The sequence below is a fragment of the Ammospiza caudacuta genome, chromosome 18 (genome assembly GCF_027887145.1).
Source record: "Ammospiza caudacuta isolate bAmmCau1 chromosome 18, bAmmCau1.pri, whole genome shotgun sequence".
NCBI lineage: Eukaryota > Metazoa > Chordata > Aves > Passeriformes > Passerellidae > Ammospiza > Ammospiza caudacuta.
The window spans coordinates 13,170,482-13,188,965 of record NC_080610.1 but is presented as its reverse complement, the minus strand read 5'-3'; the positions used below and the strand labels follow the sequence as shown (position 1 = coordinate 13,188,965).

Here is an 18,484-nt window from a genome sequence, read left to right as displayed (position 1 = left end):
CCCTTTCTTCTGCTTAGTCCCTCTTGGTGCATATGTAAGATACACCAACATGGCTTAACTGGAAAGTTATCCAAGATTTCACAAATGTCATAATACAGATTTTTATAACTCCAACCTACTCCAACCTACAGAAATATGTTACACTAAAGCAGAACTGAGCCACTAAATCTTGGCAAATAGCTAAAAGATGATGAATAAAGCAATAAAGTACAGAAATAGTGTAGATTACAGATTATTTTTTTTTCTTAGTCTACAAGATAAAACACTTAAAAATAATATTTTATACAAGACTGAATATTTAATAATACCTGAGTTTTGACCAGAACAGATTTGGTAACATAAGTACACATTAGTTCAAGGACTTTTTAAAAAAGCATTTTTCTGTATCTTGTTGGAAAATCCTCTAAAATAACACAACACATTCATTTAGATGCAGGTACAGGAATTTGAGGCATGGCTCATTTCTTCATGTGAAAGGGAAAACTTACAAAAAAATGAAGCCAAAACACAGCAGCTTTCTCACACTCAGCTGAGAGGACCAGCTTTCTCCCTAAATAAATCTCCAACAGAATTGTGCTGGGGTGGGAGCTCAGCTCTGCTGCATGAGGTGTCTGTGGTGACAAACCAGGGGACAACAGAGCTGATTATTTTGTGGAACAGAAGCCAGGCCCTGGCAGAAGAAAGCACAGAGCTCCCCAGGCTCTGAGCTCCCAGCAGCTCCTGAGGTGGACTCTCCTTGGTCCAGCACATTCCAGAGCAGGATTCTCTCTCAGGAAGAGCATCTCATCCAAAATAAATCAGAGTTTCACTTTGCATTTGTGACTGAACTGCAGAACATATCTTATCCATATTTTTTCCCTCCCACTGGTACATTTTACTTAAGCCTTTTGATTTTTCAAGCCATCACCATAAGCATTACACTGAAGATCCTCCATAAAACTGGTGCAGGTAGCCTGGAGAAGGAATCACTCAGGTTCCTGGGTAAGCTCTGAAAATCTCCAAGTTCATCAATCCTTTTTATAACTTGGGAATTTACTAAGACTGGACCAAACAGCCTATTTTACAGCAAGATTACTTTACAGCCTCAGGATGAGAAATCAAAGAATTCCCTCTTAACAGATGCAAAGGAGAAAAATGGCATTTGGTGAGACCTAAGGAAGGGCCAGAGCTGCAGCAGGCAGCCCCATGCTGCCTCCTAAGAATCCATCCACAGCTGGAACCTTCCCAAAATAACTCCCCCAAAATGCCCCTTCCAGAACTGCTGTGCTGCAAGGACAGCAGTAAAAACCTTCACTGGCATGACTAAAAGCAACCTTTGACTCAGCCCTGAACATACAAATGTTCAACACTCTTTATTTCCCTTCTCACCTCCATTATTATGTATTTCTATTGATTATGTTATACAAACCAAAGGAAAAAATCAGCATGGAAACCAATCAGAGACTGATTCTTTCTCCTGCTTCTGCTTAAACCACATTTTTTTCCTCCTTACCTGCTGGCGATACATGGAGAATTTACTGTCAGTGGGCTCATAGGTGATGATCCTTTTCTCAATCAGCTGATTCATTTGTGCAGTGACTTCCTCTATCTGCAAGACAGAGAGGAAAACTAAGGAAACAGAGCTTGGTGTCTTTGTCTTCTCCAAGAATTAACTGCTTTGCAACCCAGATTTACAATCCAGCCAGTTCCTTTTTTTAAAACAGAGAAACAGACCCAAAAAGCTCTGTGAGTCATTAAGTATTGGCCAGGAAGAGGCTGTTTTTGCATTTCCAGTTCTGTGCCTTTATGATAAGGCAGAACCATGATGCTGGCCCTGAAAATGAAGTAAATTGGTGCATGTGGAGGGAAAATGCAGTGAGTTGGTACAGAAAAAAGAAATTGCCACATACTGAGTGAAAAATTTAATTTTATTGACATGACCTAAAATTGCCTTTCATTCAACCATTTAACAGAAGTTCAAAGGGAAGCAAATGAAGGTTAAGTGATAAAGATTTAATCAACACTTTGCAGAGTCACAGACCATCATATTCCAGGCCTGTGGTGCCTTCTCCTCCTGCCACAAGATGCACTTGGTTGTCCTGAGTCCCAAACTGCTGAGCTTCACTCCAGCCAAAGTTTCTGGAGCTCTCAGCCACCGCAGAGTGCAGATTCCAGCTTTCCCAGTGCTCTGGGACTCCCAGCAGCCATGGGATAAACAGCCACAGCAACTTTCCTTTAATGCCCTGCTGCTGCTGAGGGAGCAGTGTGAGCATCGCTGCCATCCCAGGGAGTGAAACCAGAACACAGGGACAGGGCTGGGCATCACCTGCAAGTTCTGGGAGCAACATCCATGTGCCTGGAAAACTGAGAATCTCAAATAAATTGCTCAATAGGATAAAAATACTCCAGCACCTGCAGAAAAAAAAAAAAAAAAAACAAAAAAAAAAAAACAAAACAACTCTCCTGTGAATTCTATTCTATTAGTGGTAGAACAGGCTTGAATTTGAAAATGGCATAAGAATTCCCTTCTGTGAATAAATTCCTGGGGTTTATATTATAAAATGCATGATGGAAACATGCTTGGTGCACTTCAGCTCCTTTTTAAGGCACTGAGATAATAAAAAGCCTACTTAAGGAAAAAAAAAAAAGCTGCCTAAGGCCATGCTGTGACTTCAGCCAAGTGTATGACATGTTTTTATTATCTTTCAAGAAGAAGATACTTCCAAAATATAACAAATCAAAGGTTACATCATGGAGAAAGAGGGCAAAACTTGAAGCTTTTTAAAGTATTATGATAAACCCAACAACACTCTTGGAAAAGAAATGTGCAAAAAAACAGGGTTTCAAGTGTGCCTGAAAGACATAACTGCAGCCACAAATATTGTTTTGATTAGAGGAACTAATCTAGGAAAGCAGAGGCTGAATCACAGAGCTGGTTTATTATTTCAGCCCTAATCTGCCATTTATTAGTGCTGTCATCCCTTAAGATGGATCCTCTGTTTCCTCATTATCTCCATTTCATGGCAAAGCCTGAGCTGGAAATCCCAGGGGTATCAAACACCAGCTGGTAAGAACCTGCTCTTCTTCCCTCTAACACTGGTGTAAATCTTCCTCATTATCATCAATAGAAAGATTTATAATTAGCATTCCTCTAAATTATTCTAGGGCATTATATTTCATATTTAATATTTTATTTAGGATTATGCAAATAGGAAAACTTCATTGAGTTAATATATAAATGTACTTGTGTGGCAACAAACTCCTCTGCACATTCTGGATTTATCTGACAAATAAGGGTTTTTCTGAGACTATTTGCTTTTAACTTATGAAAGGTAAATCAAGTATTTGATGCCTAAATTTTCTTTGTTCTTAAAAACCAAACCAAACAATGCAGAGCTCTTCCAACCCCTGAGGAGTTCTGAGCCATTGCACAGGGATTGAGGCATCACCTTGGGAGGACACATCCCTCAGGGAATGTTGGGATAAACCCTCGATGGCAGGAAGAGTTTCAAACAAGTGAAATCTGAAGAGAAGGAAAATCAGCCCTTGAGTGCTGAATTAACACAATTTCCTCAACAGCACCTGAGGATTTGTTTGGGTTTGGGGTTGGTTTACTCCTGTCTCTTTTGTGAGTATTTCAAAACACCTTATCAGAGAGTTTGCACTTAGGGATTGAGACACCTTTGGTTTTACAGCTGAGGGGAGGCTGCTTTGGGAATGAAACATTTTCTCTGGGATATGAGCAGGGATAAGAGCACTGCAGAGTCCAGGCAGCCCAGAGCATGCTACAGAACACAAATCAGGGTGACCTTGGTGCCTCACCTCACTTTCCAGGGCAGTGAGATCAGCTTGAGTCATGGCTGGCTCTGCAACCAACTTCTGTAAGAAATACACTGAAGTCTTTTTACTTTCCATCTCTCTGGGTATTTTTTCATTTACCAGGTAGGAATTGAAATTTATCTCCTCTTCTAGTTTCTTCATTAAACCTTAAAAACAAATTAAATCAGTGAGTGTCTATAAAAGCAATGTAGCAGATAATTAAGTTTGATTTCCCCAACACATTAAAGTATTTAGCAGCTGATTACAATAACAGCATAACATTTGAGTCTTCAGTGCTCAGAGAAAGGGGGAGTTACTTGATTTAAATTTTTAATCTGGATCTTAAACAATATAAGAGGATTTATTATGCACCTCTATCTTGAACATGTAACTATCAGCTCCTTGAGAGATTCTGCTTATTAATAACAAGAAAACCCCATCTCACAGGAAACTGCAGCTGAGTCAGATACAGAATTCAACACACACTGCTGATATAAACAGCCATTGAACCTTTATCTGTAGAAAAATCTTCATTTGGCCCAGCTCATTGATAGATTTATTACATCCTTAGAGATTCGTGCTAAAATAAAACTTTTTTTCTGTCTGGCATTTAAAAAGGCCTTAAAATGAGCAAAGTTTAATGTTAGCCTACTTTAAGGGGTCTTTCCATTGCTGGAACACAGATTGCCTCCCTGTAAAGATTTCTTCTTGAAAGAACAAACATTGAATCTCAGGACAGTTCATGGACTGAGAATGCAGAAAATAACAATCCAATAGAAAATCCCATTTATGAGCTTTGCTGGACCAGCCTGATGCACCTGCACCTTACCAGGCTCTGGAGGACTTGGCTCTTTCTAGGCAGAGTAATTCAGGCCCCTTAACAGATCATTTATAAATAAACTCAAGATAAGAACAATTCACAGATAGAAAAATGCAAGAGAATAAAAGGAAACATCCATTAAATGACACTGCACAGTCTCCACTGACAACAGGCAGTGCAGTGAATAATTCCTCAGAGACAAGGACTACAAGAACTACAATTCCTGTCCAAGGACTACAACATTCAGAAGCTGCATGTCAGATGAGAGTGGGAATGGGTATTTCAGAGTATTTTTCATGATCCAGGTGATCCAGGGTTCTTTTTGGTTTTAAAACAACTTGTTATGGTTGGGATTTTAGTTCTGTCCTTATTAGGGAGAAGATGGAATTGTGATGAAATGCCAAGGAAAACAAGAAGTTCACAATCTCCATCTCTTCCATTTACTGCACAAGCAGAGAGGAGTTGAGCACAGAGACACAAAAGTGCAGCTGATGCTGCTGAAACGGAGATGGGAAAGGATGTGGATGAAAACAGCTTTTGGTTCTCAGGCTAACAAGCCTGACTGCCAAAGGGAAAGGTCAGAACAAAGTGAAAGAGCCCAGGAAAAGGGGCCCCCGTTTTTTTGCTGCTATTTACCTCTAAATCAGTGTCCTGAGAGATCCTCCTGAGCCCTGCTCCCAGCCCACTCTGCCAGGAGAGCTGCCAGAAGGGAAATAAGCCATCAGCTCTTGAGAAAAACTCGAGAACTGGGAGAAAAACCAGGCCCTGGGGAAAGCAGTGCTGCCAATGAAACTAAAACTGAGTGGGAGTTCCTCTTTCCCAGTTTGTTGATTTCTGTGTTTATGGAAAGCATCCACAGGAGCTTTTCCCCTTGGTGGAGGGGCCATTTATCAAACCAAAGAGCCCCAGACTGGTTCTGGGTGCGAGAGTGGAGTTCCTCTGCCATGGTGCACTTGGCACTGCAGCTGCACCCTGGGCACACACTGGGATTTCCTGGGAGAGATTTCCCACTCCCTTCCTCCAGAAGAGCTCAATTCCAACATTCCTCAGCCATGACAGAGCTGGGCAGGAGGGACCACATCCTAATGTCTCACTAGAAATCCCCCACCTGTGCAAATGCAGCAAAGCTGTTCCCACACCCCCTGTGAGCTGATTTGTCACCTCAGAACTGGCTGGAGCACCCTCCCATTCTGGTATTTATCACCAAGATCTGTGGTGTGGAAATCAATCTGATATCAATTACATTATTCTGATATGAAATATTAATATTTTAATTAAATCCATTTCTTGAGGTTTTTAGCGGCAAAGAAACCTGCATATATAACCTATACATAATTTCTTGTGCTACTCCAGTTTTCTGATAAAAATGTACATTCTTAAATTATTTGTTGTAGATATGACAAGAAACTTAGCAAAGAACCACAAGAGCTTTGATAAGAGCAGAGACCTTTTGAGTTCATGGGGTATAACCTTGATCACAATCTGATTTATTTCTCAAATAACCTCAGAGCTGCTACCCAGTCCTGCTACCCCCTGAGTGTTCTGTGTTGTGCTGACTCCTCATGGAGCAACACAACCAGTTAAAACTTGATTTCTTGATGGGGAAAGACATGATGTCAACATCCCTCATGAGTAATATCATTTCTTTCCTGAATACCCTGGATATATTTTTCCTCCTGTACAACTCAACACATGGAGCAGTAACTACCTAAGAGCTACTCCTGCTGCTTAACAGAACCTTAAAAACCAAACACAGCACAGCTCCTGCTTTGGGCTTTTTTTCAGTGAAAAGCATTCTTTTGAAATTCCCAGGCTAGAGAGGAAAAAAGGCCAGCATACTTCAGATCTTTCCATTACACATATAAATTCTGTTTTTAATGTTTCAACATTGACTTATGGTTACAAAATCTACACACGTAAGCAGCACAGAAATCTGGCTCTGTGCCCTCAGGTTATTTTAGCAAGCTCCTGCCAACCACATATTTACATGTGGAGAGCTATTCAGAGCACTCCTCATGTTTTCCATTCAAATTTTTTTTATTGTTATTATTTTAAAGAGAGGGATGGGAGAAAGAGTTTACTCATGCTTGCTCAGTCATGTAGAAGAGATGCAATTTTCTCTGCACAATTCTGTTAATGGAGCTAAATCTTGATTAACTTTGTGCTCAGAATCCCACTGCAGGCTGCCAACTGGGCATCCTGGACCAGAACCATCTGCAACAGGAATGCAGTTTTTAAAAGGGGGAAAAACAGAGAGAGACACTTATTTCATGACCCTCTGCCAATAACTGGTTTAATACCACATGGGAAGGCCATGACCAAGTCTAGAACAAACTTCCAGCATCAAATCCTTCCCTTCCCTTTCTGCAGCCACAAAGACAGGGCTGAAATGATTTCCTCCACAGGAACACCACTTCCACTTTCCCTCTCTTCAACAGGGGCCTGGGACATGCAAACACTGGAAGATCAGTCATCCCTTCCATATATCCTTGAAAAACCAAAAGCTTACTGAATTTGTGATTCCAAGTTCTGCTTTTCATGTTTGTAATTATTATTATTAGAGTTCTTTGAAACCTCTCTGACCCTTCAGTGCTCTCTTGAATGTTGAATTAATGAGCAGGGGCTGCAGGGCTGGATGTGCCAGAGCCAGACCCAGAGGCACAGAAACTCTGCTGTGGCATTTTCTCCCAGAAAGGAAAACAGGGAAGGCACCTCATCCATGGCAGTGGGAGCTCCAGATCTCCCATTCCCATTCCTGACCCACAAATTCTTCTCAGACACTCCTTAGCAAAGAGCCCCACATGCCAGAAATACATTGCATGTACATTATTCCTGGAGGAATAGCCTGGAATCTGGCTCATCCTTAAAATAAACACTGTTGGCACGAGCTTGGCTTCCCAAGTCTCTGTGGTCACTTGGAATCAAGGGTCTCCTCATTATTCAGCCATTTCCTTGTTTCTATTCCACCAGTGATCATTTGCTTTTTTCTTTCAGGAATCTGGTGTAAATACCAAACAAAAGAAAAGCCAAACATCCATTCTATTTCTCCAAGCCTTCCATTAAACTCCTTTTAATCCTTTTAACAGAGACTACATTGAATTTCTGCTGCCTTGTTTGTTCAAAATGGGGTAGAAGAGTTAATGACCTTAAAAAAATCAACTACAGCAAACCCATCAATCTCACCAACCAGATTTGTATTCTCATCACAGATATCAAATTATCTTAAAAGTGCTTTACCATGACCTTGCATTGATTGACAGTGACTTTATAAAAAATAAAATCATTTGAAGATGAAATAAAGTTCCACCTAAGCCAGTCTCCCTTACCAAATATTTCTATAACTTTTAATTGTAATGTCTGCAATGTTGGAGGAGATCATTTAAACTTGGAATTTTAGGAAAAGATAATTGTGTGGAAGAGAAAAATATCAATTTTTTATACCAAATGGAATATTTAAGTAATAGGTTCCTAAATTTCTGGTTTTCATCAAGAATGAAATAAAATAGACATCTGTACAAAGCAATTCCTCTTTGACAAGTATCTTTGAAGTTCTCAGTGTTCTAAATCTGTTTCTACTTATTAACTTGATGAAGTCTATAAATGACCCATTTTACTGTTCATCAACAGATCATTTTACCACATTCTTTTAATCAATATTTTCAAGCTACCCATTCACTTCTTCCTATATCTGCCAATAAAGTAACCAGCAATGTCCTATAAAATGGACAGGGACCAAGAATTTAGTGATTTGATTTGTTTCTTCATGTTATCAATTTCTGTTTGTGCAGCAGAGCAGAATTATGTCAATCTTGCAGAGGAGGTGTGAGCTGGGTTGTGGTTATTCAGACCAGAGCCCAGTGTTAATAAAAATACTGTTCATATTCAGTACAACAAAACACCACCAAAAACCCCCCCAGAATATGAAAACTCATGTTACTTAGTGCTACCAGCAGCAAATCCTTCTCTAGTTAAACAATATCCTGAGTAGTGCAGAAGTTATTAAACAGGGAAAGGCTGAAGTTAATGAACAGGGAAGGACTGGAATGAACAAGCAGGGCAGGAGTGTTCTGTGGAGCAGCAGCATCACTTCCAGCTGTTTTGTAGCATCATAACAATTAATGACACAATACAAAGCCCTCTAAATATGATGTTTCTAAGAGTTAAAGTCCTACCAACCATAAGGCATATTCTCCTGGCACAGCTCAAGCAGGCTGATGCTAATTGCATGCTAATAACACTCATGAATATCTGCTAGTTGCATTTCCTTCCAGAGTTCCTTTACATTTCTTTAAATATAAAATTAATTATAAAGTAAAGTAATCAAACCCATAAGACAAACAACAAAGCTTTTGCTTGTTAGCAACAACTGTGAACATTTTATCTTGTTTAGGAAGTAAAAACACCTGAACATTAAAAATGCAGGAAGTTTCCTTTAAAGGGAAGGATCTGACTGCCAGTGAACATCCAGCTGCTGCTCTGTCAGCAGACAGGGCTGATACCAGCAGGCAGCTGAGGTACCAAACTGCAGCCAAAGGGAACCTTCAAAATAAAATAAATTGTGCTACCTCGTAGACCAACAAAGCTTTTAAAATAAATGGAAACTATTCAGTGCACTGTGGTCACCTAATTTCAATTATTAAAAAAACCCACAGTTGGCATTCTGTAATTGCTGCTACAGGCAGTGCCTTTGTAACTGGGGAAAGCAATTACAAAGCTGAGTCCTGAGGTCTTTGTTTGGGCAAAATTTCAGCACAAGTTTTCTTAAGTAATGACTCCAAGCTTTGATGGGGAACATCTAAATACTTTGTTTTTTTCCTCTGCAAGCAGGACTCGAGATAAGGAAATTAAATATGTTAACTTTATTTTCATCTCAATGATTAAATGACATATTTACTGGCTTTTTATTATGTTACGTTTGCTTCTGTGAACTGAACCCATCGAGTTTCCATTGGCCTTAAAAAAACCCAGGAACTGAAATAGAATTGTTGACACAGCTTTGCTGTATAAACTCTCTGATAGCTACTGCAAAAAAGGAACAGTTATAAAATCCACTGCAAGTCCCTGTGAGATGATTCAGACACTCTTTTAGTTCCACTTGTGGTTCAGTGGCAGATGAGAATCATTAAAAAAATCAAAGTAAAATTATAAAGTAATAACAATGCTATGAGGTGGTGACTGAGAAAAATCCTTTAACTCAGAAGAGCTGGCAAAGCAGTTGTGTGATGCAACTGAAATAGTAAATGCTCTTGAAAGAGCAGGACAATACCTTTTACTAAATTTAAATTGAGAAGTAGTCATATTCTGTCATTTTGGATGTAATTTATACACCTTTCTATGGCATGTTTTGCACCACACCAACCTAGGATGGAACAGGAAAAGCCCTACTCACTTTCTGGTTTGGAATCTGCCACCATGTGCTGCATCTCCTTCAGCTGCACCTGGGCTCTCTGCAGCCTGTGCTCCGTGTGGAACAACTTTGGAGAGACAATTGGACACACACAGGGTCACTCCTTGGAAATCCACGTGCAAACAACTCAACCCACAGAGCCCCAAACACAAACCAAGCCAGCTTTAATGCCTGGTGATTTTGTGTTTCACAAGGGAAACGTGCCAGACCAAATTTTCAACACTTGGCCTGGGTTTACTTGATATTCCCTCCTGTTAATTGAGAAGAGTGTTCTTGTTCTCCCAAGTGATATTTTCTCTGATGACAGAAATTCATCCAACAATTTTCAACCAAAAATATGAGTGGCTTGAGCATTACAACAACAACAAGAGGCAGCAGGAGTCAGGATTGCAGCAGATAATTCTGCTTATCCTGCAATGCAGCTGAGTTGTCACAGCAATCCACTGTCCATCCCAGGAGCAGTCTGGAAAGCTTCCTGCCAAACCAGCCCCAGCTGATTTGCATTTCTGTGACTTAGAGAGATGTGCAGTAAGAACTGGAATTAACTGGCCATCACATTCATTTTAGTAGTGATCTTAGGCTCCAGCAAAGACCCAACAGCTTGAGAGGCCACTGATTCCCACTGATCCCACATCCAGACAAAGGCTGCAATATCAGAAATCTGAAAGCTTTTCCCATTTTAATAGGAAAAGCTCTCAGATTTCAGGCTACAGACTTTGGTGAGCCAGTGTAACAAAATGGCACTGGACTCTATAGAAGTATCTTGTTTAGACAACACAGGACAGAATAAAACCCACCCTTACTCTTGGATGTCAGCTGCTCCCAGGGCTTCTCAGGACATTGTTTTTCCCAAATTCAGGGGCTTAAATCCCAAGGTTGCTCCTGAATACATACTGCCCCCACCCAGGAAAATACAAGGTATTTGCTGTGTTGCTCAGTCCCTGCAACCTTTGTGCAGATCACAGAGATAGAAATCAAACCAAGGAAACATTTGCTCACTGCCATAAATGTGAAGAGTTCCCTTTGGGTGCTGCAGCAGTAAGTCATGGAACATTTCCTGGGAATGCTAAAGGATGATGTCAGTGGGAGCTGAGGCAGCCAAGTACCTTCACTGTGGTGTTCAAAACTTGCAGGGTCAAGCCTCTTCCCTTAAAATGTACACAGATCTTTTAAATGGAATTTTATTTTCTGGGGTTGGGAGAAACTCTCCCATCTACTGCTGTTCCTGATGTATTTTTAAAATGCACAATTCCCAAACAAACATCAACAAATCTTTACCAGGTGTGTTGTTATGCCAGTACCTGACTTTTCTGTTCTTGTTTCTGTTGAGCCAGAGATTCTTCTCTCTCTTTCTCTAAGCGAAGCTGTCTTGCTATTTCAAGCATCCGTTGATGATTTTGTACTGTCTCCACCTACAGCAAGTGGATAAATAGTGCATGTTGCTGTCAGATAGCTGAGAAATACATTAAAGAGATCAGATGTCTCACAAGCCCACTTAGCACTTCCCTTCCATACACGTTACTACTCAGAAATGACAGCAAAGGACTGGACTCGAGATTCTTAAAAGCTCTGGATCAGCGCCTGGGGAGATTCCCTGTAGGTCAATTAGTTACTTGATTCCTTCCTAGACACAGAGTGTGTTTATCTTAATCCCTGTTTGCATTCCAAAATGGGAGTTGCAGGCCAAGGATTATGACACTGAAATGTAGGAGTGTTACTTCTCTTATTACCCTCTTCTTAAGACGCTCGACTCTTTTGGCCAGTTGATCTTTCTCCTCTTCCATTGCACTGATGTCCTAAAAAGCAGAAAAAACAGATAAAGAAATATTAATTTATTCCCCATGTATATTGGATTGGACTAAGTTCTCTTCAAATTAATATGAAAATCAGAATTCTTCCCTGAATACACGGAGGCGGCTGTAATTTTATTGATCTATGATCAAACATCCAGGATTCCAATCTCTCTTCTCTCTTACTTCCCCCACAGTTCCCACTCTCTTTATGCTAACATTCTTCATCTGCATCCTTGAGTATTACAGTGAACATTTAAAATAAAAGCAGGTGGATTTCTCTAAAATAAAAACAAACAAACAGAAACCACCAAGGAACGAATCAGTATGAATTCAACATCTGATGCAGTCTGACATATGTTCTTAATGTCACCAGCATTACCCAATTCCTGGCAGACCAATTTGCATGAAGTTGCTTATGAGAGATGTCTGCTGCCACTTCTTGTATTAAAACTGTCTTAAAAGAAACATTTTCTAGTGCTGAAACATGTATCTGATTATTATTATTCTCCTTTAGTCCTATTTTGCAACAGCAGGGCTCTGCAGATTGGTAGTTATGAGAGAAAGGAAAATGAATTCTCCAAATGTAGGCCTTATCTCAACATTTGCTTGGCTTCTCTGTGTGTCCACTGGAAAGCTTAATTATTGTGCTGAAACAGAGCAAATATCTCTACTTAACACTTGAGCCACGTGGGTTCATCATTTCTGTTGACTTAAGCTCATAATTCATTCAACACCCTCTGGAATTATTAGCTGCTATCAGGAAAGCAAAAGGCTTTGTATCAGTCTGCATTCAGAGGAAATGGAGTTCCAATATTTGGAAATCATGCTGCACAGAGTCTTGGCAGCCTCGTTCCCCAATCTGCTCCAGAAATCTCAGCTCTAAACAGAGCGAGGACTTTGTGTTTGCCAACAGAGAGCAGCTCCAGAGGCAGCTGCAGTGCCCACCAGCTCTGGCCTCTACAGCTTTCACACTGTCCACAAAGCCAACAAACATGGAACTGACATGCAAAACACCAACTAAAGAAAAAATTGTGGAGTTTGTTTACCCTTCTTATTTCTGCAGTGGATAAACCAGATATTTTCAGCTGCTCATGCTCCTTATGTAGGTTTTTAAATGCTTCCATGAGTTCTTCATACTGTGAAATGAAATGGAAATTGTGCAGAATGAGCTCTGTGTCTAAGGATTTTCAGATCAACACACTGTTTTACTACTAAGACAGTAAAAGACATAGAAATATGGTGAAAATAAGATAAAAAAGGCATTTTCTCATTGCAAAAGCCTGTCAACTTATAAATAACAGTGCATTATCTTCCATTTGAGGAGACAATCAGAACCTCACAATTTTCTCGGTATTTTCACCTTCTGTAATACACAATGTATTTGCAAAACAGGAAAATGTCACCCAAGAGGCACAAATTAACAAATTACTCTCTCTTACTATACATCTGTGTATCCCACATATAAATCAGCCCCAAATGGAAGTGTTTGCTCTAACAACACTTCTGAAGGAAGCAATGGGGCTTGAGTTTCCAGAGTGGCCCAAGAGCAGAGCTGAGTGAACACGTGAGAAGTGGCTGTGCCACGTTGCATAACCCTCACAGCATCCCAGAGATTGATAGATGCAGCTCAGCACTCAGAGACAAGGAGACAGTGTGCTACTTCCACACCAGTACTTTGCCCACCAGGAATCTTAAACTGAGAGGCAGTGTGAAAGTCTGTGTGGGTAGAGAAATAACAGGGGACAGCAAGAGTTTAGAAATATGGAGAGGAAATAAATTTAGATTCAACTTGGAGAAACGCGAGCTGTGGTGGAAGGAAAGATTATCTCCACAGAAACAGCCCTTCAATGAGATGGGAAAATCTAAAAGGAGAGTATCCTTTCCTGGAAAGAGCAGTTGATATGAAAGGTGAATACCAAATGGCAACAGCAAAGGCCAGTTCAAACAAAGGCATCAGAGCAGCACCTCCATTCTGTAAAACCCTGGGGAAGCAGCAGCCAGAGCACTCTGCTCTGTTCTGGTTGTTTCAGTAGCAAGCATACACTGACAAGCTGGAAGGAATTCAAAAAAATAGCAATAAAATGGCTAAGGAGAAGATAAAATCACAAAGAGCTGGATTAAGTGGCAAATAATGGTGTGACAAGGAATGCACAGGCTGGATGAGGAGGAACAAGATACAATATGCAGGAGTAAAACCCAACTGGCTTCCATGATGCCCTTGTGCACTCTGTAAATCCTTTAACAAGAATGAAAATGAGCAGGTGGTCTCTGAGCAACTGCACTCCCACTGCTGGTGTCCAAGAGTTTTCCTTTGTGTGTCTCTATCTCTGTCAAAAGAGGAATTCCATGAGACTTTTCCCCATTGGAACATGAAATTTCAAGGTCAATGGCAGGATTCAAACAAGACAGAGCAGAGTTTGATGGATCATAACAAAAAATAAAGTTCTCACTTTTCCCTTTGGGTGCTCCACGTGCACCTGAAATAAGGGACACACTCAAATGACCAAAAAAACACCCAGGGTCCAACATGGAAAGAGATCTCTGGCACCTGGGAGCAAATCACTGAAGCCTGAACAATGAGATTAATGCTGAAGTTGCTAATTTCTTAAATTATATATTGCAGGCAATCCAATGTCTAAATCACAACACAGCTGGGAAGGTTTGCTGAGTATCTTCTATAAGTAATTTACAAGAGTTCATTTTAGTTTGATTCTACACACCCACAAAACTTAACTGTGTTAAAAGGTGTCTGAACTCTCCTTTTTGAAATTTCCCTTAAAAGACACCATTGCAAGGCTGTATCTAAATAATTCAGGCTAATTGTTTAATTCATTAGTATCTAAATATTTGCACTGTCATGTTATAGTGCAGTAAGGCATTCTATTACCCCAGCTTCTGTTTTGAATTAATCAGCAGAGTATTAGTTTAATGAGATGGTTCTATTACTGTAATCCCAAAAAGGAACACATCTTACGTCATGGAAATTATGGAGGTGGGTATTTATACACATTAACACTGTGACATTCTGAACAAAACATACAACTGCATTCCTTTCTCTCCCTGCTACTTCTGCTGAGTTATTTCAAGGTATAAATCCAATATTGTTAGAGGTAAAAAAAAAATAAAAGGCTTAGTCAAGTCTCAGTGAGAGTGTTCAGCTTTGCTGGTGCAGAGTTAACAGATCAAATTACCTCTTACAAACACTCAAACCCACTGTGGTTTAGCAGAACAAAAGGCACAGAAAACTGGGGAAAAAAATAAGTAAATATGTACCTCAGATAATAAACCCAAAACTTTGGTTCACTTCCAGTTTTACATTTCTAACCCACCCAGTCTGACTATCTAAAATCAACATTTAATGCTCACAAAAGAAGTGGGAACATAATAAATAGGAATGTCAGCACAGAGAAAAAGGAATCTTTTCTTTATTGACAAAAAATAAATGGTTAAAGCAGAAGTGGAGTAAGGCTCATACAAATATTGGGTATCAAATATTATCACAGGACTATCATGGCTACAACTACAATCAATGGACAATTAGGAGACATCGACTTTTGGTCATAACATTTCCTGGACTTGTTTGAAGTGGCTATTTTATAAAGTTAAAAATATCCAGGCCATATTTCATAGAGAAAAAACCCTAAAACCTGCTCAAAAATTAAGAACTAAAAGTCTGTCTAAGCCAAAATGGCTCTGAACATTATTTGGCACCTAGTGCTTAATGGGCTTAAGGCCTTTTAATTCAATGCTCCTTATTAATACATAATTTCAGGGTTATTGGAAGAAAAGTGGTCAAGACATCAACTTTTTAAATCTTTGCTTATCCTTGATTCCAACAAGCTTTTAACATAACTCACTTGGACACGTATGCCAGCATTAACTCCCTGATTCATTTTTCCCTCCTCCCACTGCACTTTAATCAAGGTGCAACATTGGCACTGATGAGGAATGGTACCTGTTTGTTGAAGTCAGCCACAGTATCATCCTGCAGGAACTCTGCTGGCACCTCCAGCTTCACCAAGAATCGTGCCAGGTAAGCTCTGGTCCTGAGCTCATTGGTCCTCTGAAGAAGCCAGTGCAAGACAGGATGAATTACAGCTTTGCTTCCAGTAACCAGCCCCTGGCGGAATGCACTCCTGTATGGAACCAACCAGGAGAAAATGCCAGTAAATCTCAAACAAAAGAATGCTGGCTTGGAACAAAAAATCTGCAATGTTTTGACATTCCTTCTCCACTTGCCTAATGATTTTTGTAATGCTGTTAGAAGAGAAAATGCTCATGATGAGGCTTGGGTTTGATTAGCCTGGAAAAGAGAAGGCTGAGGGATTTTCACATTCCAGAACCTGAAGGGAGCACAAAATAGAGATGGAGAGGAACTTTTTACCAGGACAATGGGAATAGCCTCACAGTGACAGAAAGCTTTGAATTAGGAAGCAATTCTTCCCTGTGAGGGTGCTGAGGCCCTGGCACAGGGTGCCCAGAGAAGCTGTGGTGCCCCATCCATGGAAGTGTTCAAGGCCAGGCTGGATGGAGCTCTGAGCAACGTGAGATAGTGAAAGGTGTCCCACGTCAGAGGTTGGAACAGGTGATCTTTAAAGTCCCTTCCAACCCAACCCATTCTGAGCTGGAAGTCTGCAGTTCAGGCTCCCGATTCTTCTGCCTTGAGTCAGATAAAAACGCCGTAACACACTACAAGGATAAAGCCAGCAGTGACAGCATTGGGGATGCCGGGACAGCGAGGGGGATTTGGGATCACCTGGCACAGGTGAGACGGGACCGGGACCGGGGCTGGGCAGGGCCGGGAGGCGCCCTCTGCCGGCCCGAGCCGCCACTGCAGGCAGCGCCCACCTGGAGCCACACCTGGGACCCCAAAACATCCCCGGGGACACGGGAACAGAGACCAGCTGGGACCCCAAAACATCCCCGGGAACGGTGCCCAGCTGGAGCCACACCTGGGATCCCATCCCAACATCCATGGGGACATTGGAGCAGTGCTCACCTGAACGAAAGGTCAGTACCATATAACCCAAAATAGATGTTTTAACGTGATTTGTAGGCAAAAAAGTACTCACAGGTCTGACACAGTCCCTGGAGGTTTGTACTTGAGGATTCCAAGCAGATTCAGCATTCTTTTAGCTGTTTGTTCTGGCAGCTCCTCTCTGATGTCCACAGCATGCTGAACAGGTTTTAAAATAAGTAATTATTCTTTATTATTATTCTTATAGTAAAAATTATTGTAATTATTATAAACCAATCAATTTAATAATTAATTACTAATTTTTAGGATAACACTATATTATTTCCTACCATCAATTATATTATTATTATTTTTATAAACTTGTTTGTCCAAGTGATGTTAGTTATCTGGCAACACTGAAAGAATTGACTTTTTTAATATACCAGATAACAGTGAGATGCTCTTTACAGAACATCACTTAAATCACCTAACTTCAATTCTCTTCTAATGGATTTTCCTGTCAATTTACCCCAGGAATCTCTTCTCCCTGCTCGTGAGACCTCATCTGTGCAGTCACACTGACCACATCCACCCGGGAAGTCGGACATCCTGGCACAGGTACCCACTCCCCAGGTGTGTGAATGGTCCCTTCTGATCTCACACACACTTTTGGCAGCCTCCCAGGACTGGGATTTAATTTCCATTGCACCAGCACAGTCAGGAGGTTCAGTTCTTGATCAGCTCCCGCCCTGGGTGCAGGACACAGCCTGGCTTTAACTGAACACGATTGTCAGTATGAACCAAGGTCTTTAATTTCACAGGAAAAACATCCAAGATCTTTCATTTCACAGGAAAACCATCGTCATCAGCCTCTGGGGAGCAGGGATGCTGCCGCCCTGCCCCAAGCAGCATTTGCTGCTTTGCCAAGAGCACTCAGACGTACAGGCAGGAAGGATTCTTGCCAGGCACATTTATTTCCTGGAAAATTCATACAAGCTTCTTTTGGTGAGACAAACACTGCAGGATTATACTGAGCCAGACCTAAATAAAAGCAAATTGCAGTGTCAGGCCCCCTCAGGAGGTGTGGGCACCCTGAGTGCGCTCCTTACCTTGGGGTCAATCTCCCCCAGGACATCGCTGAGCAGCTGCAGCAGCTGCAGCGGCTCCAGGGAGTCAAACGAGATCAAATTGTAGTTCTTCCTGAAGGGCTCCTGATTGAGCTTCTCAACGATGACCTGCATTTGGTCACCCATAGCTGCGGCCTGGGAGAGCCCCTGCAGAGGGCACACAGCAGATGCCGGGGGGACGGTCACCGGGTCCGGCCGCCCCTCGGTGCCGGGATTGGGGCTCGGGCCGGGCCCTGGCGGAGCTGCGGGATCGGGGCCCGAGCGGGGCTGCGGGATCGGGGCCCGGGCCGGAGCTGGGGGATCGGGGCCCTGGCGGAGCTGCGGGATCGGGGCCCGAGCCGGAGCTGGGGGATCGGGGCCCGAGCGGGGCTGCGGGATCGGGGCCCGAGCGGGGCTGCGGGATCGGGGCCCGAGCCGGAGCTGGGGGATCGGGGCCCGAGCGGGGCTGCGGGATCGGGGCCCGGGCCGGGCCCTGGCGGGGAGGCCTCGACCGGAGCCTCGCGCGCGCCGTTACCGCGGGGACGGTTGCCAGGACACGGGCGCGGCGTCACTTCCGGCGTTACCGGCGAGCGGCGCGAACCG

At 41.9% G+C, this 18,484-nt stretch overlaps 1 protein-coding gene across 1 annotated transcript in view; it reads right to left on the bottom strand.

The window, feature by feature from the left end:
- IFT81 (intraflagellar transport 81) overlaps positions 1-18,108 on the bottom strand; it is a 36,489-nt gene extending 18,381 nt beyond the window's left edge. The window contains exons 1-9 of the mRNA XM_058816743.1: positions 17,885-18,108; positions 16,891-16,994; positions 15,774-15,954; positions 12,865-12,954; positions 11,756-11,821; positions 11,327-11,437; positions 10,008-10,092; positions 3,802-3,965; positions 1,493-1,588 (exon numbers count right to left, since the gene is read on the bottom strand). Of these exons, the coding sequence (XP_058672726.1) occupies positions 1,493-1,588; positions 3,802-3,965; positions 10,008-10,092; positions 11,327-11,437; positions 11,756-11,821; positions 12,865-12,954; positions 15,774-15,954; positions 16,891-16,994; positions 17,885-18,028 (1,041 nt within the window). The 5' untranslated portion in view covers positions 18,029-18,108. The remainder of the gene's footprint in view (positions 1-1,492; positions 1,589-3,801; positions 3,966-10,007; positions 10,093-11,326; positions 11,438-11,755; positions 11,822-12,864; positions 12,955-15,773; positions 15,955-16,890; positions 16,995-17,884) is intronic.
- Between the last annotated feature and the right edge of the window lie 376 nt (positions 18,109-18,484).